Here is a 26,594-nt window from a genome sequence, read left to right on the forward strand (position 1 = left end):
CTGAGGCGGCCGTGGCTGAGGCGCCCCACAAGGGGGCGCTGTCGGCGCCGGCCGCCGCTCTGTCACGCCGTCTCGATGGTCCCCGCTTCCCCCTGGTGGCGCGGCCAGTGCGGCGGCGCATCTGCACCACCGTCTCTATAGTAACTCCCTCCCGCCCGCCCGCCCTCCGCGCGGTCACGTGCGTCGGGCGGCGCGCGGGTCTCGCGAGAGCGGCGTCGCGGGGCGGGGCGGGGGTGCCGCTGTCAGCGGGATGAGGCGCGCCCCCCGGGGCTCCCGCCGCTGCCTCCGCCGGGCCGCGCGCCCGCCCCATGGCGCGTGAGGCCGGCACCGCCCGACCGCGCTCCGGCCGCCGCCCCCGCCCAGCAGGTACGGACCGCACCGTACGGGTCGAATCGGGCTGGGCGGGGGCGGCCGCCGCGGGGGACGCGCTGACCCGCCGGGGCCCCGCCCGCCCCCCCCTTCCCCCCCCCACAGCCCCCCACACCCACCCCGGACCTTCCCCTGCCTCCCGGGGCTGCGGGAGCCGGGCGGGAGCGGCGTCGGGCTGAGCCCGTCTAGTGCGGCCCGTCGGGGACCGCAGGGGTGTCGGCGCCCAGCGGGCCCCGCCAGGCCGCGGGGCCGGCCCGGGGACCCTGGCAGCCATTTGGTGGCGGCTCCGAAATGACGGCGGGAGCAGGGCCGGGCAACGGGTGCGGGAGCGGGAAGCCAGGGCCGGGCTCAGGAACGGGAAGCCAGGGCCCGGCTCAGGAGCTGGAGCCGGGCTGGGCCCGGGTGCGGGAGCCGGGCCCAGGAACGGGAGCTGGGCCCGGGCCCTGGAGCGGCAGCCGGGCCTGGTGCGGGAGCGGGGCCGGGCTCGGGTGCGGCTGACAGCGGCCTGCGGACGGGGCGAAGCTGCGGGGACACTCGCGGGGCCGTCCGGCGTTCCCGGCATCGTCGAACGGAGGCAGGAGCTCCCGGTCCCCTCCCCGGCAGCCCCTTGGGGAGCTGCGGCACCGGGAAGGCCGCAATGAGGTGCCTCCCGGCACGGGGAGAATCGCACCGGAGCCATGAATATTCCTAGTCTGGAATACTCACGGAGCTGTGTGTTAGGGTAATGGTGGAGGAGAGTCGTAGTGGGAGACAGGCCCTAGGACTGCACCCACCGTGTCATGTTTTTAGTGTCGTAAACAAAAAAACACAACTGAGCAGGAAAAGCGTGTCCCGGTTCTGCTGATGCTCGAGGTGCACGGAGGGTTTCCAGTTAAGTGCAGGAGTCAGCACAAAGCACAGGAAGGGCAGCAGGGTGGTGGGAGAGTGATGAGTGTTCAGTTCATGCAGGGTTTGGAGGGGAATGGCATGGATCTGTCAAGAGAGAAAGTAATGACAGAGATTAGACAGGCAACCAGGGGAATTTCTGTCTAGGCCTGCTTCATTTCCATGCAAACTTAGAATTTTGTTTGGGTTTAATTGTAGTTCCTGTAGCTTCTCTTGCGGCTGTTCCCTCATGGTCATTATAGCTGCATCATAGTAATGAAACTAAAATTTAAAACAGTTCTTTGGATTATGAGGGTGTAAATTTGCTGTTATGGCAGACAAAAATCTAATTTCAAATGAGAAGCAACCAGTACAGTTGTAAATCTTCTGAATCAAAATACTATTCTTTGATGTTTGGTCTATCCTAAACATCTCTGGAAATAGTAGAAATTGAAGCATCTGTGTCTGGTATTAGTCCATGAAACACTGAAGTCTTAATTTTTGTAGTGAATCACTTTCCCAAGATCTTCATGCCTTTTTAGTGAACTTTTTCTTGTTCCTGCATTGTAAGCAAAACTTTCCCCAAGAAAAGGTGTTTTTATTAACTTGTATTTCTGTTTTGTTTGAGGTTGTGGCCATTTCTCTCAAAAATACTAAATTCTAACAAATTTTAGTATCAGTGCTTTAGGTATCCCAAAGTGAACTCCTGGTCTTGTGTGTTGATCTCATTTACCTAAGGATTTGTTGCTTTAAAATAGATAAAATATTTACAATATCCAGATGTTAATAGCTGATAGCACTTGTTAGGAGTATGTTGCATTTCATTTGGTGATATTTTATATACCCTTAATGGGATGAATGTACAGGGTCTCTCCTTGCTCACTGAACAGCCCTAAGGAAAGGAAAAAATTATATGTCCACAGGCATCTTAAGTCATTCTGTACAACCTTTAGAAAGGCTTTCCAGCTTCTATGGAGCTCTATGTTTTCTTGCCTACATCTCAGAATAGAATTGGTATTTCATTAAAATTGTTTATAAAAATATTAAAATACAGAATTTCTTATCTAAAAAAATTATAGTTTAGACATGGAGGTCATGTAAAAAAAAAAAAAAAAAAGCCTGGAGAACTAAACCATATATGGGAGTCCTTATTCAGGGAAAATATTACCAAAAAGTTAGGAGTTCTACACTGTATCTCTTCTTGGAGTAACTGTGTCAAAGTAGATCTGCTTAGAAATGGATCCCCTTTCTCTGCATTCGGAGAGAGTTAAACTGATTTGAGTGGCAAAAAAAAAATTCATTTATTTGCCCTTCAGTTGGTCCTGAAAAGTCAATACTGTTACAGAAGCCGAGTTGGTATCAGGCTGATGGCAAGGACAGGCTCTCCTTTCAGGGACACCTATGAAACAAAGGAAAACCCACGGTGGCATTACATAAGTATTTAGGAGACTTTTAAAATCTACTAACATGATTTGTGGTGGCAAGGGTTGAGCAGGGAGGAGCAGGTGTGAACTGCTGAGGATACACTGGTGTTAGTTTGGGGGGAGCTAACCCTGAATTGAGTGAACTTTGACAGTCACTGGGGGGAAATTTATATTGTACCCCTGTTGATAGGAATTACTCTTCAGCCACTTGATTTAAGGAGGCAGAGGTGATTCAAGCTCTGGCTTTTTAACCAGTTAACAAGAGAATCTCGTAGGTGTTTTGGCAAAACGCAGTCTGGGTACACCTAAATGTTGAGGTCTATGTTTAGGACACGGAAATGGAGTGAAGGTCTCAGGGAAGTTCAGGTTGGACATCGATAAAATGCTCTTCCCCCAGAGGGTGGCCAGGCACTGGAACAGCCTCCCCAGGGAAGTGGTTGTGGCACCAAGTCTGCCAAAGCTCTAGGAATGTGTGGTCAATGCTCCTGGACACATGGTGTAGTGCCAGATACTCTGCAAGAAACAGAGTTGGACACGATGTGCCTTCCCACTTGAGATTCTCTCTGATTCTTATGTGTCCAGGATTTCTATTGGTGACTTTTCTGGAACTTGAATTGAGCTGCAGATACTCACAACATGAACAGCATTACTGTTCAGTGAAGGAATTGTGTTGAAATACTATATTTAATGGTCATTAAAGACTTTACATATATAGAATTTTCACGTGATGTAAAGAGATTTGCATGTGACAGATATTATGGAGTGTAGAAATAAGCAAGTCTGCTCAGTAAAGAGGATTTATTTTAATTTCAAGCCATCATTGCTAAATGATGCAAAGCTGTTACGGGGATGCCCTTCCCTAAGCCTTTAATGAAGCCAGTTTTTTAGATCTATGGATGGTGGCTGTTGAAGAGAAATTAATAAAAGATTCCAGCCTTTCCAGAGAACACATTAATACTGATAATTATATTATGTGATATGTAAGTTTTTGACCCAGTCAGGATGCTTTCAGGAGCTACATAACTTAGGAAGGAAAGCTTGAAAAAGCTGCCTCCTTGTAGGGCAAACCAACCATTAATCTGCATAAATGAAAAACTTTAATGGAGATCACTTTAAAAAAGCAGAGGAAATACTGCAGTCAACATTAAGAGCAAGTCAATATCAAGGACTCTAATTTAGTGATTAAAAATCAATTGAATTCTAAGATTTAGGCTTGAATCCACAGTAGGATTGTAATTGAGCCTCGGTTGTGAAAATCCCGTATAATTTCACAAGTTTTGCAAGCATTTCATTCATCTGTAGAGAAGACTTCCCTTTGTTCAGCACTGACAGAATTATTCTATGTCTCATTCTCACCCAAGCTCTGCTTATTTGTCTTTGCTCATGGCCCACAAGAGACCTGATGGAGTCAGCCTGAGCCGAGCAGAGCTTACACTGTGGAGGAACTGAGTTTTAAGCCTTCAACTCTTTCTTTGCTAAGGGGTGAAACTTGCCTGTCTACATTTTGGCAACAGCCTAACAGAACTAAGCTTGGTTTGTTCAGGAAATCAGAGTTTAATTATATTTATCATGTCCAGAGGTTATTGAGTAAGCATAATGATTTAGAGTAGTTTCAGAGAATGGCTTGGGATTAGGTAGCTAAAATTTAAAATAAGATTATTAAGGGCATGTGAATCTTACAACTTCCATCATTTGTAAGTGGTACAGCTGTTTGAGAAAGTTAAAACCTCAAAACCTATTTCCCCTTCCACCCCACCTTGCAATTTCATCAGGTATTTTGGTCTAAAATGAGAAAATCAGTCAGTTATCATTGTTTTCATTGTCACTCTGATTCATTGCAGCCATTACTGCAACAGGAAGATACGAGCATTTTAAAAACACAAAATTACTCAGCTGTACTGGTTTTTATTATTATGTAATTTCTGAACTTAGGCTTGTACGTTTCTCAGTTTGTCATCTGAAGTATTGCTTCTGGTAGTAGTACTACAAAACTGATTATAACTTTACTGTGTAATGATCTTTTACGCAGCAGCTGCTGTGTTGTGCTGGCTGCTTCCTTGAATGTTTGGCTAGTTTCTGTGTCAGCCATTTCTTTGGGATTTTTTTTGCAGGGTGCTTCTACTTTGACAGGGAAGAGGAGCCCTGTGTTGTGTAGAGATAGGTAACACATCTGCCAGAATGATCAGGCCAAGGGTAGTTGTTCTAGTGGGGGGTACTGCCTGTCAAAAACAGAATCCAAAGGAGTTCTGGTTTACCTTTATTTTGCTCTCCTTGTGTTTGCTCAGTTTAGAGCGCAGGAGCGATTTGTTCTTCCAGAGGACATCCCTGAAATACATTGTTTCTGACAAGGAGCAAGAATCTATTAAACATTTGGCTTATGCTTTTTGTAGGAGTTGATATGGTAATTAGGAGATTTGAGACTGTTTTGCTACACACTGGGGTGCAAGAGTGGCAGAAGAGCTGGCAGGCTCAATAAAGTATGGAGATTCCTCCCTGTATGGCTGCTTGAAGTTTAGGGAGTCAAGAGCTTTTCCCAGCTGTTTGCTAGCTTAATTAGATTTTTTTTCCTGTCAAAAAATCTGAAGGTCAACACATGCTTAGTAGAATCTGTCATTTGGGATGATTAAACACCCAGAGAGAGATCTTTAAAAATTGGTGGTGCACACTTGAAGAATCTGTTGTGTTCATTTCTATGCTGGTCAGGAAAACAACTGTATTTTAAAAGCTCATAAACAGAGAGGTGGTTTCTTGCAAGTCTCTGAAGCACTTGTGGAAACCAAATGAGGGTATTGTCTCAGAGCAGAGATCCCTGCATCTGAGATAATTAATGAGCAGTGTGGACATAGGGACTGTTTATTAGGAGCTCATTAGTGACATACCAGCAGTTGAGCTCTCTGTGTACCAGCCTCTTAAACTTTTCCCCATGTGAGTCATGACAGTCACATACTTCCCAGAGTGGTCTGGTTTGTGCTGTTACCTGTGTCTTGCAGTCAGAGAGGTGAAAAAGCACTATCAGCCCTAGGGCAGCAGTGATGTTGATGTTGGTATCTTAATGTTTCTGGTAGTGCTGCAAGAAGCTTTAAGGAAAGTATTTACAGACAGGCTTTGCAGTTCTGTGCATCTCTGTCCAGCTCTTTCAGAAGGGGAGCAGATGTGCTAAAGGAAATGGTGGGATTGTTAACAAAGGAATCAACAATCTTTCTAGGCCTGTTGGGCCAGTGTTTGGCTTTATTCTTATTTGTTTTGTTTTTAAATTTCCTTGGTTAAAAGACACATGTAGCAGTAGCATGGTAAAGATGGCTGGTTTTGTTCATCCGTGCTAGAGCTTTGATTGTGCTTTCATAGAAGCCAGAGGAAAGTCTGTTTGTCCAATACATGGGCACTTTCTGCCTTATGTTGGAAGTGTGACCTCAGCAGTTTGGTTTTGGGAGGTTCAACTTCCAGTTTGGTGCGTTTTACTATGGGAATTCATTTGAGGCAAAAATTGCTGCATAATATTGAAAAGCTCACTTGGATAAGGACAGCTTGTACAAGTATCCTGTTACTTAAAGGGCACTGAATGTTCATAGTACTAAATAGGATTTCTAAACAGATGGTCATAATTAACATAAAATACATTCACAGATAAGAGTCTGTTTGGTCTTCTAGTAATTCTTTCAATGGTCTGTAATGGTACTTTAGCATTAATTAAACCGTAGCACAGCCAACAATGAAACTGCAGCAAGGAGTTTCTGAATTTGAACACAGAGGGCAGATCTCAGCTTCCTCAGAGCAATCACCTTTTTTCTATCATCAGAGTAAAAAAATAGAATGCTAAACATATAATTAAAACATTTGTGCGTTTGCATTTGTAACAAGCTTGTTCTTAGCCTTGAAGTGACCGAACTGGTCTGTTGGTTGCCTAGAGAGCCAACACGGAGGCACATCACAGCCCAGGGTGGGGCTGTTCCCTCCGGGGTGGAGCTCTCAATGTAAATTGTGATTACAAAAGCGTGGATGAGAACGCTTTTGATGAACTTCTTAGACCGGGTACCTTTTTCAGGAATGTGACTTATATAAGATCCAAAACCAATCCCCATAAAGCTACATTTTCTTTGAAATACACTTATGTAAACAATTTACTTGTACTGCTGCACGAAAGAGATGTTTCAAGAGACAAGGAAGCCATCAGAAGTTATTGCTTGCCTTATCACAGGTTTTGTCCTAAATACCTGGATTTCACATACATCAAAGATTTTCTTGCTGTGAGTTCATGGACATAGTTATATGTAAGGTAGAAACATGAAAAGCAAAATTGCACACAGCAATTTCTCCCCCTGAGTGCTCCAGTTCTTGCAATAAATGGCGGAAGTAACAGGAGAATCATAAAACTAAAAAACTTGTCTCTCAGTTTTTAGTGCTTCCTTATGGCTCTTGATATTTGTTAGTTGATTTGTATTTTACAGAAAGAGAAAATGTGTTTTTAAAAAAGCAAAGCTCGGTTTAGCTTGGTGTCTCAATAAGATCTGCAGAAGGAAGGTGTTCTACTTAATTTCAAATGAAAATAACATTTGAAATCACACCCCCCCAAAAAAATTAATTAATGCCATTTATTGTGAGTAAGTTAAACTTATGGTAGTCTGCATTAATTTAGTTCTTGAGCCTTTTTTGGTACAGTTGTTAAACTAACACAGAGTTGGGGTTTTTGACTACTTCGGCATAAAGATTTGTTTTATTCTTTGTAATATTGAAATTGTGGTCTGTCTTTTTAATTAAAAATTATTTTAAATTGCCAGAAAGCATGTTTTAAATACTCTGTTATTCACTTACAGCTGCCAAAACATAGTACAGTGAAATAATGGTCTGCTAGCCTGCTAAACAAGTGTCCAGCTTCCACAATGCCTGTGCAGGCAGCTCAGTGGACAGAATTTCTGTCCTGCCCAATCTGCTACAATGAATTTGATGAGAATGTGCACAAACCCATCAGCTTAGGCTGCTCTCACACCGTGTGCAAGACCTGCCTGAACAAGCTCCATCGCAAGGCATGTCCTTTTGACCAGACTGCCATCAACACAGACATCGATGTGCTTCCTGTGAACTTTGCACTCCTCCAGCTGGTTGGAGCCCAGGTATGCTTGAAGCAGCTCTTTGTTTTGCCACTTTGTGTTGTTGCCTTCTGTGTGCCAGCTGCAGTATGTGTGCTGCTCTTTCTTCCTCATTTTAGCCCAAAATAAATGGTAAGGCTTAACTGTGGCCTCTCTAGGAGTCCATACATAGTCTAAAAGCAACTGCACCATTTCAGCGCCATTTCTCATAAAATGAAAATGTGTTCTAATTGTAGCCTGAATTCTGATTTTAAAAGGCTCTTGAACTGTGACTGGAGAAAAATCCCCGTTGGGAAACAGACAATTATCTGTCCCAACTGTCAGTAGAATGAGTGAACCTGCAGACTGCACTCGTTCATCTTAGCCTTCTGAGAAATCTCATTCCTAAATGTCACATGTTTGGAAGTGGCTGTTTAACCAAGTTCCAGAAGTGTGTGTGTACAATTTTTTTTTTTTTCAAATATGCCTGATGATGGCTTTTCAGTTGCGTTTGCAGACACTGGCTAATCAGGCCAGGAATGTTCCCTGCGCTGTCTCGTAGCAGTGGCAAAACAGTGATTATATAATCAGTACTGCACTTTATGGAGACTAAATAAGTCTGTTCCCCTTATGCTGATTCATGTGCTTTTTCATGTTACTCTCTCTCTAACACCTTGGTGGAGGCAGTAAGATGTTATTTATTTCTCTTTTTAATGTCCTGCCACATGCCTTGACACAGCTATTGGTAATGACACTGTCAGAGTGGTTTTGTTTCTCAAGTTCACGTGTTCCTTTCATTTTTTTTATGTATCAGATCACTGTCTTGATCTTACAACATTTATTTTCATGGTTTCCTAACTTCTTGCAATGTATTTAAAACAATTAATTTATTATGACTAGCATTCCCTCCATTTTCCTTATCTGACCTTGTTACTCTACTTCAAGTTTTTTTCCACCAAGTTAAGTTTCCTGCTTCTCTTGGAAGATTTCAGCATGCCCAAATGATGCTTAAATGATTTTTTAACTTTGCTTTATTATAGTCTCGCTAGTTCATTTTGTCCTATAGCTTCCTTTGTGTGTCAGTAGTAAATCATGCCGATCTGGTATACCGATCACCTCCTCAGATCTTGTGTTCTTCATCTTTTAGACGTTGGTTATTGTTTTCTACCCTACTTCTGTTTTTAAAGTGTTGAGTAATAACAAAAACCATCTTTCATCACCCTAATCCTCATCTTGGGCCCTTTTTGTTGTTCCTTATGCCATGTACTTGCCCTGGGTGGGTCCTGTGTTTCCATGCTCTCAGAGCAGTGCACATCTGCAGTGTTACGTAATTAATGGTGGTGTGGGTACCATCGGGGAGGTCAGCCAGGTGTACGTAATTCTTCTCCCCCTTCCTCCCCCTTGCATTTTTTTAGGTACCTGATCATCAGACAGTAAAGTTGAGTAATGTAGGCGAGAACAAACATTATGAAGTAGCAAAGAAATGTGTTGAGGATTTGGCACTCTACTTAAAGCCATTAAGTGGAGGAAAAGGTGAGTCTCTGCTGAACAGTGGAATTTTGATGTAGCTTGCTTTTAACAGCTTTGTGTTTTCAGCACTGATTGTAAATGTCAGTGAGATAATACTCTCATTTTTGTAATAAAATTGCCTTGTGTCTCTTAAAGCTTATTCACACTTGTGACACTTGTTTGTGGTTTTTTAAGTTTACAAAATACTCTATTTAATAATACTGCCTTGGGGCTAACTTTGTACTAAAGCTGAACTTTCCCCAAAGGATGGCTTTGATGTCAGTTTAAGATTTTAATTAAAGTTCTTTTTGATAAAGAATCACACAGAGCTGCCTAAAAGAAGGGAAGACACCTGTGACTGGTATCCAAGTCCTAGAGAAAGATATATACTGTTAAACAGACTTTTTTTTGTCTCACTTGGATGAATTTGATGAGAAGCACTGCTTTTTCTCCCTTTCTCTGAAGGTGTTGCAAGCTTGAATCAGAGTGCACTGAGCCGTCCCATGCAGAGGAAGCTTGTGACACTGGTAAATTGTCAGCTGGTGGAGGAGGAGGGTCGGGTCAGAGCCATGAGGGCAGCTCGGTCGCTGGGAGAGAGAACTGTCACAGAACTCATCCTGCAACACCAAAATCCTCAGCAGCTTTCTGCCAATCTCTGGGCTGCTGTCAGGGCACGAGGGTGCCAGTTTCTAGGACCAGGTGAGGGACCCGGACACCTGCATCAGAATTTATTTAGCAGTACCTTTTCTTTACAGAAGTGTTTTGAAATTTCTTCTGTTCAGTTGAAGATGTTCTGTGAGGAAGAAAGGAGAAGGGGGAGGAAAAAAAGCCCCAAATAGCAGAAAAATCTTCTGGCTTAAAGTTCTTGGTTGTTTCCTCTGCCACTCCATTAAATGTTCTTTGAAATTGGGAGGAAGTATTTCAAATATCCTGGCAAAGAGGAGTCAGTAAGCACACGCTGTGCACAGTTTGTAATGGAGTGTAGCAGGCTGGCTGTCCTGCTGCCTGTGATTGGAATTGAATAGCTGTCTATACAATCAGCCTAACCTCAGATGTACATACTTTTGAAATTTATAATGATTCATATCTCTGATAGAAACTCATAGTTAACAATGCAGCTAAAGCAAGCACAGAAACAAGAAAATTCTCTCTAAAACAGAAGTTGTCCTCTCTTGATTCTGGTAACTGCTGGTAGCATTCCAGTACTGTTCCCATATTTATTTTATAGTTTCATGGTGTGTCACAGATGAGGTGTCCAAAAGGACAACGGCTACAAGACTGCACAGTAGAGAAAAGTATAAAAACTGCACTACTGATGTGTTTATTACTGGAAGTTAGTCTTGGCTCTAAGTATTTCTTCTAAACTAACAACTTTCTTTAAAAGCTTCTTTTTTAGTAAAATAAAAACCAGTAAGGAATTACATTCAAGATTATCTAGATGCTTCTGCTTATCTGTTCAAACACAGTAGCCTTGCTGTTTTCTGGAATATATTTAACTTTCATTTTTGTGTGTTAAAGCTATGCAAGAGGAGGCACTGAAACTTGTATTACTGGCACTGGAAGATGGCTCTGCACTCTCAAGAAAAGTTCTGGTACTTTTTGTTGTGCAAAGGCTGGAACCAAGATTTCCTCAGGCCTCTAAAACAAGCATTGGTCATGTTGTGCAGCTACTGTATAGAGCATCATGCTTTAAGGTAAAACACCTCAATTGTGGTTTATGCTGTGCTGCTGTTTATTATGATGCATGTGGAGATTTTTGGTTAAAGAAGGAATGTTTAACTATTACTGTTTATTAGGTCACTAAAAGAGATGAAGATTCTTCTCTGATGCAACTTAAAGAAGAGTTCCGGAGTTACGAGGCTTTGCGGAGAGAGCATGATGCCCAAATTGTTCACATTGCCATGGAAGCAGGACTTAGAATATCACCAGAACAGTGGTCTTCTCTTCTTTATGGAGACCTGGCACATAAATCACACATGCAATCCATTATTGACAAGGTTTGTCAAAAGGATGATTTTAGTATCTCTGTAGGATTAGATTTGACTCTAAAACATTACAATAAAAATCAAAGAACTTAATGAATTAACTTTTTGTTCATAATCCTATCAAATGTTAATTAAAACTAGATAGAATTTTTTTCCCCTGATGTAGCATATTCATCATATGAAGTACTTTAATTAACTTTTTGGTGTCTTATGATGAAGCTTCATAGGGCAGATTCTGAGTTGAGAAATAAAATTTCTCTCCACTGATCCTCTCTATATGCCATCTGAAGACACTGTATATTGCATTTAGAAACCAATGTCATTAATATCTTTTTAAGATTAGTAACTGTCAGTTGTAAGATGCAGCACACTAATGCTTCCTTTATTTTCAGCTTCAATCTCCAGAATCTTTTGCTAAGAGTGTACAAGAATTGACAATTGTCTTGCAGCGGACGGGGGATCCTGCAAACTTAAACAGGCTTAGGCCTCATTTAGAACTCCTGGCAAACATAGATCCAAATCCAGGTATGCAAATCAAGCTTTTTTTAAGCTTTTCTTGGTATTCTTCATATCTAGCAAAGTAAATTATTAAGATGCTAATCTCCAGTCCTGCTTTTGAAATTCCAGTTGATGAACATAATAAACTCTTCTTCAGGGCTCTCTGAGTCCTGTGCTAGTACTTGGTATTGTAAAGTAATACAAGATATGCCTCTTATTTATGATACTGGAATTACTGACAGGGTGAAAATCCTGCTTTTCATAATTTTAGATGCAGCATCTCCAACATGGGAGCAGCTGGAAAATGCAATGGTTGCTGTAAAGACTGTGGTCCATGGGCTGGTGGATTTCATTCAGAATTACAGTAGAAAAGGCCATGAAACTCCACAGGTAACCAGACTTGATCATTGCATTATGTCTTAATGTACATTTACTGAGAGATGCAACTTTGAAAAATTACTGTTGATTTGAAATACTTACAGCATTTCCTGTGGGATAATTGATGATACTGTTATTTACTGCATTCAGATTTTGAGAACCTAACATTTGTGAATATGAAATGCAGACGAGCTGGCCATAGTGAAATCCACACAAGGACAATTTAGCCTGTAAACAAGGAGTGTCCTTGTTTTTCTGATTAAGAATATAAAATGTAAAAATGTACCATGGTTGTATTTTCTGTATTTTAAGCCTACTTTTATGTGAATGTCTTGTGGTTTTTGTTGTTCTTTTTTAGCCACAACCAAATAGCAAATACAAAACAAGTATGTGCCGTGACCTTCGACAGCAAGGGGGGTGTCCAAGAGGAACGAATTGTACATTTGCTCATTCTCAGGAAGAGCTTGAAAAGTGAGTGTGGGAGACTTTTTTCCTTTTTTGTCCTCCTTTTAATTTAAATCCAAGCAATCTACAGAGATTTTTGAAAACAGTCTCTTCCATACGTTCGCTCATTTGGAGGGATTTGTGACTCTTAACATGACAATTCTTTATATGAAATTGAAGATACAGCAAAGCAATGTCTGCAGACTAATTCCAGTTTTATTTTTTTATTTTACCCCATACAAGGTAAAATCTTCTTTCCTGAAACTGAGTCTAAACTCAGTGTCTTTCAGAGATTGGTTATGTTGCCTGCAAGAGAGAATGTTAATTACATTTTAATTGATTAAGGAGTGAACTGAGTATTTAAACAGTATGTAGCTCTGCATTCTTGAAGCTGTTTTCACCCAAATGCATTTTCAAAGAACTGCAGAATGGGTCTTTTAAGAGGAGAGATCATTTTGGGTTCCAATTGTTGAAAATAAGTTTGTAGTTTTTTTGGTGTCATGTTCCTCTCAATCCCTTCTTTTTGCTAGCTTTACAAATCCATTAAACTTCACAATAAGCACTTTTTATACCATCTTTTAATCTGTGTGTTTGCACATGTTTGTTTGTAGATATCGCTTGAGGAACAAAAAAATCAGCGCAACAGTGAGAACATTCCCCCTTCTAAATAAAGTTGGCGTAAACAGCACCGTCTCAACCACAACAGGAAACGTGATCTCTGTCATAGGAAGCCCTGAGGCAACGGGCAAGATGGTGCCAAGTACTAATGGAATAGCAAATCTAGAAACTGGGGTTCCCCAGCTGATCCCCCGCTGTGCAGACACCTCCCTGAGAGCTCTGGAGAACACCAAGAAGGGAGGGAAGACTGGAGCCAATGGACAGAACGCTTCTGGGTCCCCTACAGAATCACTTCCTGAAAAGTAGGTGACTTCTTTACATCAAGACAATATAACAGAACATTGTGCTTTTAGATTATCTAAAATAATAAATGGGGTTTGTGGGTGGCCAACAGAGAATGTGGTCGTGGCCTGCAGTAATTGCTGGTGCTCTGTGGTTGCAGAGCTGTGTAAGGTCTTGCACTGCAGTGCAGGTACAGTCACACAAAGCTTGTGAGTTCAGGGTGTCAGAACCCATTGTTTAGCTGTGCATTGTAGACAAAATGGTAAAGCTCTTCATTTATCTGTTACTCAGTTGTTCTCAGCCTGGTATCTTAGTTGGGTTATTACATAAAAAGTTATGGCATACAAATAAATTATATATGCATTACATACTGTTGGGTTATTACATACAAGGATATTATTGCATGCAATGAATTGTACTCAAAATTTGGCATTTCCTAAAACCAGGAATGATGCACAGAGTGTGCACTTCCTTGAAACCTTCTAGTTTTGGAGTTTTCACTTAAAATTTCTTTTATAATTCTACAGGAAGCACTGAGTCTCTAAACAGCTTTTCAAAGCCTTTGTCTTTACCAGAATACATTTACAAAGGGTATCAAAACATTTATGCCCACTTTTGACTTCTCCTAAGAAAAAAGTCTAAAATGAAACATCAGTATGGGGTATGAAAAACAGAATTCCAGAGGCAATGACGAGGCCCAGATTTCCATGTTACGAGGGAGTATGCACAAAGAAGTGACTGACTGAAATAAGTGAAGATCTGCTTAATGATTTCTTGGTAATCCTTTTCAGTAAAATTGGTTCTCCACCCAAGACTCCTGTAAGCCAGGCAGCAGCTACCTCAGCTGGTCCTCCTAATATTGGAACAGAAGTTAATTCTGTGCCTCCAAAATCCAGCCCGTTTGTTCCCAGAGTACCTGTCTACCCTCCACATTCTGATAATGTTCAATATTTCCAAGATCCCAGGACTCAGCTGTCATATGAAGTTCCACAGTACCCACAGACAGGTGAGTGAGATGAGCATTGATTAAAAAACAGCTCTGAACTTTTCTCTAGAAAAATAACTTTTATGAGAGATAACTTTTATGTCTGTTTTGTGGATGGCTATTTTATTTTCATTAAATATCAGCTGAATCTTCACTTAATGGAATACTAATCTTGTTAATTGCTGGGTGTGTGAGGGACATGCAGTTTGCTCCCAGTGTTGGTGGTTCTTGCCTTTGTGTATGTTATGCAGCTTATACTTTGGCCTCCAGAAGAACTTGAACCTCAAGGTCTTTCATCTACTTTTTCCTTTGTTAGCATTTAATTGTTTTTATTTAGGCTTGCTCTTGCCATGGCCTATGCATAAGGGTATCCATGGGCAGGATTTCAGAGGAATAGCATGCTTCTGCTGGGAGGCCTACACATCTTTGTGCTTGCTCAAATGTTTTTGGAAAGTTCCAGTTATCTTTTTTAGGTTGCACTGTGCATGTTTATATTCAGGCAAACAATTGTGGTTTACAGCACTGAGTTATTCACAAGCTTTCAAAAGGTAGAAGTGTTCAGGCAATCCTCTCAAAAGAAAGAACAATAAGTCAAATGTGAAATGGTTATTTATAGACTTTTTACTTTTTAGCAATATCGATTTTTATTTTAGAGAGAACTGTTTTAACTTCCTATATAAAGAACCGCTGAAGAGCCTGTGTTTTCAGTTCCATAGTTACGCCACAGTACATAGGAGCAATATTTTCCAAACTGGGTCCAGTTGGTGAAGGGCCAGCACTGCATCTGTAAATGTGGTTGTCATACATGAAATGATATTTACAGAAAGATGATAGAGATTTGTAAAGTTTGATTCCTCATTCTCTAAAGGTACTTATCAATGCTATTTACAGTTTTAGAAGGTGTAAAATTTTGGGTCATTTGTGGTTGTATTAAATACACCTTTTTCTGATTTTTAAGGGTATTATCCAGCACCTCCAACAGTACCAGCTGGTGTGGCTCCCTGTGTTCCTCGCTTTGTGAGGTCCAATAACGTTCCAGAATCCTCCCTCCCACCTGCTTCCGTGCCATATGCCGATCATTACAGTACATTTCCCCCTCGAGATCGACTGAATTCTCCCTACCAGCCTCCTCCTCCGCAGCCGTATGGACCAGTCCCTCCTGTCCCCTCTGGAATGTACGCTCCAGTTTATGACAGCAGGCGCATCTGGCGCCCACAGATGTACCCACGAGATGATATTATTAGGAGCAATTCTTTACCTCCCATGGATGTGATGCACTCATCTGTCTATCAGCCATCATTACGGGAGAGGTACAACTCTCTGGATGGGTATTACTCTGTGGCTTGTCAACCTCCAAACGAGCAGAGGACTGTGCCTTTACCAAGGGTAAGTGAGAGCCCGGAAGGGAAGGCTCTATGCAGAGCTGGTTCTGAAGGTCATTATGGGAAAGTTGGTAAATAATTAGCATAGACCTGTTTATTACAGTGATAGAGACATGTGACTTGGACAAAGTTCTTGTTTTGTTTTTAACCTTAAAATGGGCTTGCAAAACACACCACTGTAGTCTGCATCAGGACTAGAGCCCCTTTGCCTCTAATGCCCATATGTGTTGCTTGAATTAATTGCATCTCTGAGTTGCTATACATGGGCCTACAAAACCTTGTGAAATTCTTCAAGTGGTATCAGTGGAGGGTTACAGACCACCTTAGGAGATTTGGGGATCCAAATATGTCCCGTGCAAGTATTTGCCTTCTGATTAGTGTGATGGGATTATCCAGTCCTGTATTTATTCTTTCTAGGAGCCTTGTGGTCATTTGAAGACTGGTTATGATGAGCAGCTGAGACGGAAGCCAGAGCAATGGGCACAGTACCACACACAGAAAACACCTCTGGTATCGTCAACCCTTCCTATGGCAACACCATCTCCAACACCACCTTCTCCTCTCTTCAGTGTAGATTTCAGCACAGAGGTGGGAAGCCAGAGAACTACTTTATTTTCCCTTCCTGCTTCTGTAAGATGCCATTTAATATTTCTAGTAAAGATTTTCTACCTACCATTTATTGTTCATAAAATTAAATTAATCTTCTAGCAAAAGGAAAGTGATATCTAATAATGATGCAATTCAGTTTGATATTAAGGTGATGCTAAACATGACTGCCAAGAAGTGAAATGATTCAATTCAGCCTCACTAAATTAAATGTAATTTTATTGAACTGCTTTGTGAACCTCCAGGTTTTTATGTAGGGAGCAACAGTTGTGTTTTCCATTAAGAAGTACATTGCCTTTGATACTCCAAATGGCTTTGATTTGATGAGTAGCCTGAATCAAACTTCAAGTGCTTATCAAGTCCCAAAGAATAAATTCCCGTAGAAGTGGCAAAAGGCATTGTTAGGACATTGTGTACTTCTGTGATAAGTCCAGTAAAGAAGAAGAGGAACTCAAGAAATAGCAATAGTGAAGGAAATGTTTTTTGAAGGAAAAAAACATTAAAACATTTTATTCTGTCTCTCTGAATTAGATGCATCCAAAAAACTAGTTTGAAAACCACTGTGCCAAGCACACTTAGCTGTGGTTTGACAGTTTTGCTGGTGATATTTGAGATGTTAAGAATGACTATTCAGATCAGATCTTGTAGGTGTACCTCAAGTGCCTTATGCATGCATTCAAGGTGGGTCAGGATTTAGTCATTTTCACCCAGGTTAGAGGGTTGTATTTCTGTTTACCTCTGGCTAACACATTAAATGAAAATACATGGCTTCCTCTCAGTTAAGTTACTGTAGATATGTGCCTGTAGAAACCGGACACTAACACAGATTCCAGTCTCTCATCTTGGCAGGCCAGGCAGTTATTTGTATGGCAGAGTTTGCCCTCTGACAGCTGCCAGGGGCACTGGTTTAAAATTTGACAAAACAGCTTATGTTGTCCCCAAGTCAAGTCTTGAATATGCTGGAACTTCTTGATTGACTTTGAGATACATTTACTGATATTTAATTAAATTATCTTCTCATTTTAAAACTGAATTCCCTGTTTTTATTATTCACTGCTTATTTATTCCCTTTTCTGTAGTTCTCAGAGAGTGTCAGTGATTTGAGTGGAACTAAATTTGAGGAAGACCATCTCTCTCACTATTCACCGTGGTCTTGTGGCACTATTGGCTCTTGTATAAATGCTATCGACTCAGAGCCCAAGGATGTGATTGCCAATTCCAATGCCGTGTTAATGGTAGGGGTTTTCTGCATATTCTCTCATTAGTGTGATGATCCTTACGTGCTGAAGTGTCTTCTGTTTGATTAAACCAGCCTTTTTTTAAAAAAAATAATAAAAAATAAGGTGATAGCTTCCATTATTAGTATTTTAAAGTAGTTCTGCTCATTTGAAGTTGTTTGGAATATCCTTTCCCAGTTTTGTAAATAAGCAACAATAATGAGAAAGTTACTGGCCAGCTGAAGAATGTGCATAACCTCAAATGAGTCCATGTATCTTGTGTCTCCTAAATATGTAGGATTTGGACAGTGGGGATGTTAAAAGGAGAGTGCATTTATTTGAAACGCAGAGAAGGGCAAAGGAAGAAGATCCTATAATCCCGTTTAGTGATGGACCCATCATCTCCAAGTGGGGTGCAATCTCCAGGTCATCCCGCACAGGTTATCACACAACAGATCCAATCCAGGCCACTGCTTCCCAAGGAAGTGCTACTAAGCCCATCAGTGTATCAGGTACAAGTTCAGGCTTTGTGTGATAAGAATTCATCATTTATAAACAACGTGAGCATTTCATCCTCTTTGTGCTTACCACAGCTGTGAAATGCCAAGAGCTAAAGAACGTGTATATCCCACTGAAGAGAAGATAGTGAATGCTATCTTAATTCTTTTGCAGATTATGTCCCTTATGTCAATGCTGTAGACTCAAGATGGAGTGCCTATGGCTCAGATTCTGCCTCCTCAGCACGTTATGCAGAACGGTACGGACTCCTTCCCAAGCTCTGCTCACAGCTTTTTCTGTAGCTTGCAGTTCTTCAAAGTCCTCAGTGTGTGTGTGGGGAATCTGCAGTGTCTATTAATAGACATTCTTAATTCTAAAGTAAAAGACTTTTTACCTATCCAGCATAAAGCTTTGGAAAAAACTAGGTTAAAGCTTGTGTAGTTTTTAATACTTAATGCAGATAATAGTGCACAATTACTAGCAGTGTATCCCTTGAGAGACCTATCAAAGAACTGGAGTCAGGTACTGCCAAGTTGTCATGTCAAAATCTTGAGCAGTTTTAGATTTTCTTGCCATACCTTACCCATGTGTAAAATAAGGATGTTTGCTTCATATAATGCCTTAAGTATTTTGAGCCACAGTGAAGATGAACACATTGTCTAAATCACATCTAGTTTCTGTCCAAAAATCTAACATTGATAGACTAATGAAGTTATGGGATGTTTGATTTAGAGAACTTGTTTTTAATTCCAGTTTTGCCTTCTTTCTTTTAAAGGGACAGGTTTATAGTCACAGATTTGTCTGGTCACAGAAAGCATTCCAGCACTGGAGATCTACTGAGTATTGAATTACAGCAGGTAAGACTAGTTATTATACCATGAGGGTTTTTAAATTTAAAATAAACTGTTTAGTTTAGTGCTTTTAAACAAATTTTCTTAGTGTAGCTGTCTGAATGCACATGGCTGAGGTTTAATGTTTGGTAACTGTTTCTTTCCAAAGGCCAAAAGCAACTCCTTACTCCTTCAGAGAGAGGCAAATGCACTCGCCATGCAGCAGAAGTGGAATTCTCTAGATGAAGGCAGTCGTCTTACCTTAAACCTTTTAAGCAAGGAAATTGATTTGAGGAATGGTGAGGTAAAGAAAGGGGTAATTGGGATGAAACAAATCTTGGAGGGTGTTTATATATATACAGAAGCACATGAATTTTAACTAAGAATTGAAACTTGGTTTTAACACTCACAAATATTTGTAGCACATTCTGTGCAAGTTGAGTCGCTGTTGTTGCACTCAGTTATTTCCCTGAGATAAGGCAGGTGCACCTGCTGTGCTGCTGCTCTGAACATGCATTTACAAAGTGGGAAGAGTGTGATAATCATTTTCATGCAACCATTAGTTTTTGTCTATTTGTATGTGTTATAAATCTAAGCATTTTGTCAATGGACTCAAATTTCTTTAGTATTCATTTTATCACTCTGTTTCAGTACTTTATTGTGATTCAATTTAGCCTTGTTGTCTGTTCCTGAAGTTCATTTTTGTCTGACTAGCTCTCTTGTATTGTAGAAATGTTGTGTGCTAAGAATGCATCTTATGTTTTCACTTTAATACTCTAGTGTTGTGTGAAGCCAGTGAAAAGCCAACTTGATACTTAGAGAATATATTAATTCTTTTTTAGACTGATTATCCTGAAGACTGTGCAGACACAAAGCCAGACCGAGACATTGAATTGGAGCTGTCAGCCCTCGATACAGACGAACCTGATGGGCAAGGTGAACAGATAGAAGTGAGTACAAAAATCTGTGTGTCTGAAGAGGTCACTGGTTTTCTCATTAGTCTTTATAGTTTAGTATGTTGATAGCAAAGCTTTTTGGTTTTAATCCTAGTAATGACATCCAGCATTTCCCTTATTACTTATCACTTGGGGTCTTATACTTCTCACTAAGATACCTGGCAATTAATACTAAGGAAGTTGAAAACAGCTCACAGTTCATACTATTCTTGTCATTCACAGCCAACTTTGAATAATTGGCTTTTCCTTTAGTGAAATGAAGTAGACATTCCAATAGTATGACATCAAATTAAGGAGTGTTATGACCAGACTCCCGTTTCCATTAGCATAATGTAGTGGAACTTAATAGGAAAACTTAAAGCTGGTAGGGACAGAGTTGATGGGCATTTCTCCTTTTCTCTTATAGGAGATTCTGGACATACAGCTAGGGATTAGCTCCCAAGAGGATCAGCTGCTCAATGGAACAACCGTAGAGAATGGGCATCTGCTAAAGCAGCACCAGAAAGAATCTATGGAACAGAAGAGACAAAGTTTAGGTGAAGACCTTGTGATTCTGTGAGTGTTAGACAAAACAGCAGTGTCTGCCAGTGTTAGACAAACAGAAGCATCAGAATAGTGGAAGCATGGTTGTATAAGGATGAACTACGTACCTGCTCAGACTTGGATTAGACATCTGCATTGTTTGTACATGGTGGAGTGAGAAGTACCTGTTAGGAAATAGAATTAGGCCACAAAGCTGAAAGTCCCAGGCTGGTACCATTGTCCGTATGCATCGTTGTAATCGTACACACTGAAATGTGTCACAGCTGTTCAAAATACCTTTCACAGTCAGTAAGCAAAAAATGCAGAATATTTTTATAGTTAACAGAAATTAAGAAAAACTTCAAAAGGTTAAATGGCGGACTGTTTGCACAAATCTCCGTGGAGAGGTAGATTTTGAAATACACTATTTTAGGTTTATATGTTCTGTAGTCTTTAATGAGCAAAGCAGCCTTTGAAAATGAGGCAGACTACTTTAACATCTCGAGCATACCATTCCAGAGGAAGATGTTTAGCCTGTTGCTAAAAATGAGTTTGTCAGTATTTATTTAATGCACACAATTCAGTTCCGGATACTTGTGCATGTCCTTGTTTAATATTTGTGTAACTTATTTTTCTCCTCAGGGAGGAGCAGAAAACAATCCTGCCCGTAACTTCTTGCTTCAGTCAGCCGATCACAACATCTGTTAGCAATGCAAGCTGCCTGCCCATCAGCACATCAGTCAGTGTTGGCAGCCTCATTTTGAAAACTGCTCACATTATGTCTGAGGATAAAAATGACTTTTTAAAGCCTGTTGCAAATGGCAGGATGGTTAACAGCTGAAAGGCATTCATCTTTCCAGCTTGTGACCACACCATGGAAGCATTTACACTAGCTTTTTATATATATAATATATATTATATAATGTATATTTTTTTTAAAAAAAATAATATTGGGGTCATGCATTTCCTGTGGACTCTTTGATACTTCAAGCCCCTCTCGCATTAGCATTCTGAAGAAAAAAAAAACTTACTTTAGTAGGGTAAGGCGTTCACTTTCCACAAATGAATGGAATTTGGACATTGTTTTACTTAAGCTTAAAGCAGCTTTTTATGAGTTTGTAGCAATCCGGTGCGGTATCTGAGCCATTCTTGTTGAAAATGGCTTCTGTAGAAAACTAACAACTCAGTTATTTAAACTAGCAGGATCCTACAATGATACATCTAGTGAAAGGAAGACTAACTTATTTGTCTCTATTTTGTTTCACGAGAGAAGAACTTTTGTCTTGTTGCAGCTGCTTTTTCTTTAGTTGTGGAACTTTGCATGGAGTCTTGTTTCCTGTTGGAAGACTGAGAGGTGGAGATTTGGACTTGAGGCTTTTACAGGGTTTACACACCATTAGCTTTGCACTGCGTTATTTGCAGGTCTGTGGGGCAGTGCTTTGCTGCAGCTTTTGGTTTCCATTCCCCCCAGTTTATGCTTTAGTACTGTAGATACACATACACAGGCTACTTGTCCAAGTAAAGTTATCAGAAGTAAATCAAGTGCCTAAGTCCTCCAGCTAATGTGCTAGGTATTGATTTCCCCAAGCTATACATGAAACAATTTTCAACGATTTTGAGAGGTTATGCACTAATGTAAAAGCAATTTTAGGTTTTTTCCTTCTTTTTCTTTTCTTTTCATTAATAGTTCTCAACTTGGAGATTATAGGATCCAGATGACTTGGCAAAAAGTATCAGGTGCTCTTGGCTTTCCTTTGAAAACCCTGTATCTAGTGTTTGCACTGACTAACAAGATGGTATTGCTGTTTTTTGTACTGTTTTGTTTTAATTTAAACTAAATATTGGGAATTTAAGGTAGTTGTAATTACCTTTGTTAAATGTTGTTAATCATAATCTTGTATTCAGGTTTAATTTCTGTTTATTCAGTGGCAACTTATTTTCAAAGACCTTGAAAATACAATGAGATAGCATTATCTGACCTTCAGAGTGCTGAAAACTGTATGAATTTATGCCCTGCTAAGAGGTGACTGAGAATCATGTTAGACATGTCAACTGAAAATTGGTTTTCATAAATACACGTGAACTAGAGCCCTGGGCATATTTTTTGAGAAGCTTAAAAATTCACTTTTTTTTTTCTTTTAAGAAAGCAGGACTCTCCCTCCTGATGATTACTATCTTCTTGTTTGTCCTCTTACTTTTCTTTGTGACAAGTTTTACATTTTTTTATGTTTTTATTAACTTCTGTGAAGTTGTTTACTCTGAAAATTGTACTGGAATATTTTAAGCCAAGCTGATCTTTCACCAGGTGTACTGCATGTAAGGGCTTTTCCTGCTAGCAAAATGCTTAAAGAGGATCATGTTACTGGTCGTCTGAGTTGTTATTTTACAAAATCACAGCTATGTGGTCGGGTAAGATTTTGATAACTGTTTTGTGCACGCTTCTGGGGGGTGGGGGTTGGCATTTCCCTGAGGGTTATTGATTAGACTAAGTAAATATTGGTGTTTGATATCTCTCCTAACGAACCTGTCCATGAAATAATTATGTTGTAAATATACCTGCAAATCCAAGGGTTAGTTTTGATATTCTGGTGTCAGTATGGAAGATCTTACACATCTATTTAATACTCCAATGTCAAGGAATGTATGTAGAAAAACAGTCAAGTAGTCTTTTCTTAGTTTCCTTTGGCTGTTGCTGTACCTTCTCCAGCCAGTGCCACCTCACTCTAGGGTTAGACTGACGCTTCTTTCACTCGCTACGTGAAGTGAATGGATACAAGAACCAGACCACCTTTGTCACCTTAACTTATTTCCTATTGATGTTAACTTTAACTTAGAATGTTAGACATAAATATGATTGTTGTATATTTTATACCAAGACCATTCTGTAAATATGAATTTATATTACTTTTGAAATGCTTCTGAGATACTATTATTTGCTGTACAATGTAATTCCAAAACAGATATGCAAACAAGTATGTCTCTTTCATGGATATTTAAACAGTGAGATCTTCCATGTTGAAGGTGATGTAATTTTTTTAAAAGATTTTTAAATTTTAAATTGCTATTTTGTTACAAAAATAGAGAAAATATAAAGGTTTGAGAAGTCCTTATTTGCCCTCAGGGAAAGAGCCCTCTGTGCACCAGAACTCCACAGAACATCTTCAGCATGATCTGAGGGTGAATATATACTACATAAATTGATTGTGTATTTACCTTAACTTTTTAATTTTAAAATGGCAATTTTAAAAACTTGGTTGTGCTCTGCTGGAGGGGGTTGGGATAAGCTGCTTACACACATTTGCCTGTTTGTCCAGTGAAATGACATAAGCCTGACATATTCCTGCCAAGGTCTTGGCATATTTAAGAACAAACGTATCTCAAGACTCTTGTCTGCAGCAGGAGATCCTGTGATAGAGCAGTTCTCCAGGATGACCATACACTTCATATGGAAAGTTGGTTCTCAACCAAGGCTAGAGTCTTCTAGTTGAATTTTTAACCTATAATGACAGGCAAAAGAATTATCTGGGGGTTTAACAGCATGCCGGCTGTGTGGTTTTTGCCATGAAACTAATGCCCTCCAGTGCCCTGACAGGAAGAAGAAGCTGCAGGTGGAAACACCTGGCTCTGGCTTCCTTCTTTGTTCAAGTTTCAGCCCTTGACCCTTTACAAACACGTATGTATTCATTTGTTAGTTGTAAATCAGGTGCCTTTGGGCTATGGGAGGGCTTATTTTCTGACACTGAGAGAGTGACTTACCTTTGTGTGTCAATAGCAGTGATGCCCATTTAGGTTTTGGCCTAATTTACTGTGCTGTCAGAAAAGAAGGCCCGGAGCAGATCGGGGAAAGAGATTGGCTCTTTTGCTTTGCTTGGACAAGCATTTTGAGTTGGTTTGGTTTGGTTAATTTTTTTTTTTTTTAAATTTTTTTTTCCCCCATTAGGGGTACAGCAGGGATTTCACATGCAAGAGAGACAGGAATTATTAGTATCTAAGTTAATTGTGTTGCCTCACTACCTGGATTCATTCCTTGGTTTGCCTCATTTCCCACATAGGTCTTTATAGAGACTAATGCTTGTGCTGGGAGAATGCTTGTGTGAGAAAATAACTATCTGTACATTCTTAACATATACTTAGAGCAGAGTGATTGCCCTGCTACTGATATTTTGTTCCTGTAAACAGGTGACAAGAAATGAATCTTAGTGTTTATGCAGATTTTGCATTGTAGAATGTATACTAGACCCTTCAAAGGCAAGGTTAGACTCTTTGCAAAGCAAACTGGCGTTGGTTCTTGGTAGTCTAGTACAGGGACACTAAAGTTTGGCATTTGATTTAGGAAAACAGTTGTACACAGCTGATTATGTTAAATAAGCTCTTAATTAAGCTCTTTGTAGAAGTCTAATTTGGAAGGTTTTAGTGCTTTGATAACTCAATTGAAATTTTAATTTCTCCTGTACTCAAGAGCTGAATGCTGTTCTTGTATAATAGTGTACTAGGCTGGATGAGGTACAAAATAATGCACAGTGGTCAGAAACAGCTGAGGAAAGAACGCTTAAAATAACTCAATCTAAACTCAGAATAGTTCCAAACATTGGTTTTGTTTGCTTTTTTAAAGCACAAGTTGTCAAGTTGTACCTGTTGCTGTACATAAACACTGTATGCCAGCAGCTCCTTGATCATATTTGTGAACAGACTTTTCATTAATTATTAGACTGGTATTAAAGGAAGGTGTTGAAAGTGTAACAAAGTGAGAAGCGATCAGATGATCTATAGGCTGTAAAAGTCCATTTTTATGTTGTAGTTTAATCCCTTTGTTAGGAAGTTCCCTCTCATTGAGGGACCTCTTCTGCAAGCAGAACACAATAAATGTGCTTTTTTAAATGACCCAATTTCCCAGTATAAATGAACAGCTGACTTTGGCAGTAGTCATCCCCCTGCATCTCTTTGCTGGCAAGGGAGCAGGACAAGGAGGGGGAAAAAACCCCAGAACTGTCACTGATGAGCTGAAACAAATCTGAATAATCAAAATGCCCAAACATAATTCTACACCCCATTATTTAAGGATGCTTGTGGAAGCTTTTAATCACTCAAGATTTTGCTGTAAAAGCTGAAATAAAGCAGAGCCTGGCTGCGTTTCTTACTGCCAAAAGCCAAGGTCATTTGCACATAGTCCATGGATTTCTCCAGAGTAGATCTCCGTTACCCAAGGCATGGGAATGCATGCGTTTTCTTAGCTGGGCAAACAAGTACATTATACAGTAGTTGTGATACAACACACGTGGCTTTGATTTGTACTGCACATACCCACTGTACAGCCACTCCGAAGTATTGTGGTTAGCTTGCAGCATCTGCTGTCGCATTGATACTGTTTACTGCGTATTCTTTTCCCTGGAAGTTTTAAAGAAAATTTTTTTTCTTGTTGCATTGATTACATTTTATAAATTTGCTTAGCTGGAAAGTTTGGGAAAAGAGGCCTGTTTGTCAATTGTACAACCGATTGTGAAGCTCTAGTGTGAATATTTTTACGTCTGTATTAGACATTTTCTTTGCAAATCTATTGTTCGATTGAAATGTAAATGAAATAAAAGATGGTGTACACCCATCATGTATAAAGCAGGCACCATCGCTACGATGGATTTAATGCTCATTTTTATGGCGCATTCTCAGCTTCTATTTAAAACTATAATTTAAAGAAAAAAAAAAATCTGTAAAAATGAAATGGGGATATATGGGGGAGTAAATTCTATTCCGTTTATTTCGGTTTTGATTCCCAATGGTAATGTTTCCCTTCGTGTTAGAGTAGGGGGGCCCCGGCGGGGCCCGTGTGTCGCTGTAGCACTGACGTGCAGAGGTTGTAGCTTTGGCTGGGCACGGATAGAGCATCCCGGTTCGGTGTTTGAGAGACTCGATGGAAGAAGTTTGCAGTATTGACATGTATTTGCATGCACGAATAAAAATTATTTGTCCACCTTAACGGGCTGTTTGTCGTCAGCGGGGGCTGGGAAGGTCCGGGAGGGAGCGGAGGGAACGGAGCCACTCCGGGGTGGGGGGAGCGGGGTCGGTGCCGTTCCCCGGGAGGGCGGTCCCGCCGTGCCGATGCCGGTGCCGGTGCCGTTCCCGTTGCGCACGGTCCCGCCGTGCCGATGCCGGTGCCGGTGCCGTTCCCG

General features: G+C 40.6%; 1 protein-coding gene and 1 non-coding gene across 6 annotated transcripts; both read left to right on the forward strand.

Moving 5' to 3' along the window:
- Positions 1-286: 286 nt before the first annotated feature.
- On the forward strand, positions 287-26,401 carry RC3H2 (ring finger and CCCH-type domains 2). Of its 5 annotated transcripts, none has more exons than XM_014257998.2 (21): positions 287-366; positions 7,469-7,765; positions 9,136-9,253; positions 9,695-9,928; positions 10,748-10,923; positions 11,026-11,226; positions 11,607-11,739; positions 11,984-12,102; positions 12,449-12,561; positions 13,146-13,454; positions 14,226-14,440; positions 15,378-15,805; positions 16,219-16,431; positions 17,487-17,642; positions 17,923-18,136; positions 18,297-18,381; positions 18,898-18,979; positions 19,122-19,256; positions 19,795-19,902; positions 20,315-20,463; positions 21,073-26,401. In XM_014257998.2, exons 2-21 carry the CDS (start codon positions 7,535-7,537, stop codon positions 21,269-21,271), a joined length of 3,618 nt encoding a protein of 1,205 aa, XP_014113473.1. In that variant the 5' UTR covers positions 287-366; positions 7,469-7,534; the 3' UTR covers positions 21,272-26,401. The 5 variants fall into 5 exon arrangements, with proteins under 5 accessions (XP_014113473.1, XP_005529234.1, XP_014113474.1 ...); XM_005529177.3 differs by having other exon boundaries at positions 16,219-16,389; XM_014257999.2 differs by having other exon boundaries at positions 20,315-20,444; positions 21,073-21,234.
- On the forward strand, positions 11,405-11,518 carry LOC148182651 (small nucleolar RNA SNORD90). The gene has a single exon (XR_015774404.1). It is a non-coding gene; the product is annotated as a small nucleolar RNA SNORD90 (small nucleolar RNA).
- Positions 26,402-26,594: the final 193 nt, after the last annotated feature.

Source organism: Pseudopodoces humilis, chromosome 22, assembly GCF_049639895.1.
Source record: "Pseudopodoces humilis isolate 2021_Gansu_Grassland_sample_001 chromosome 22, ASM4963989v1, whole genome shotgun sequence".
NCBI classification, from domain to species: domain Eukaryota; kingdom Metazoa; phylum Chordata; class Aves; order Passeriformes; family Paridae; genus Pseudopodoces; species Pseudopodoces humilis.

What these genes read in the sequence shown, in the direction of transcription:
- RC3H2 (XM_014257998.2), top strand. Translation starts at nt 7,535, where the DNA reads ATGCCTGTGCAGGCAGCTCAGTGGACAGAATTTCTGTCCTGCCCAATC. An exon ending in GGACTGTGCCTTTACCAAGG is followed by an intron (nt 15,806 to 16,218) that starts GTAAGTGAGAGC and finishes TATTCTTTCTAG; the next exon opens with GAGCCTTGTGGTCATTTGAA. An exon ending in ATTCCAATGCCGTGTTAATG is followed by an intron (nt 17,643 to 17,922) that starts GTAGGGGTTTTC and finishes CTAAATATGTAG; the next exon opens with GATTTGGACAGTGGGGATGT.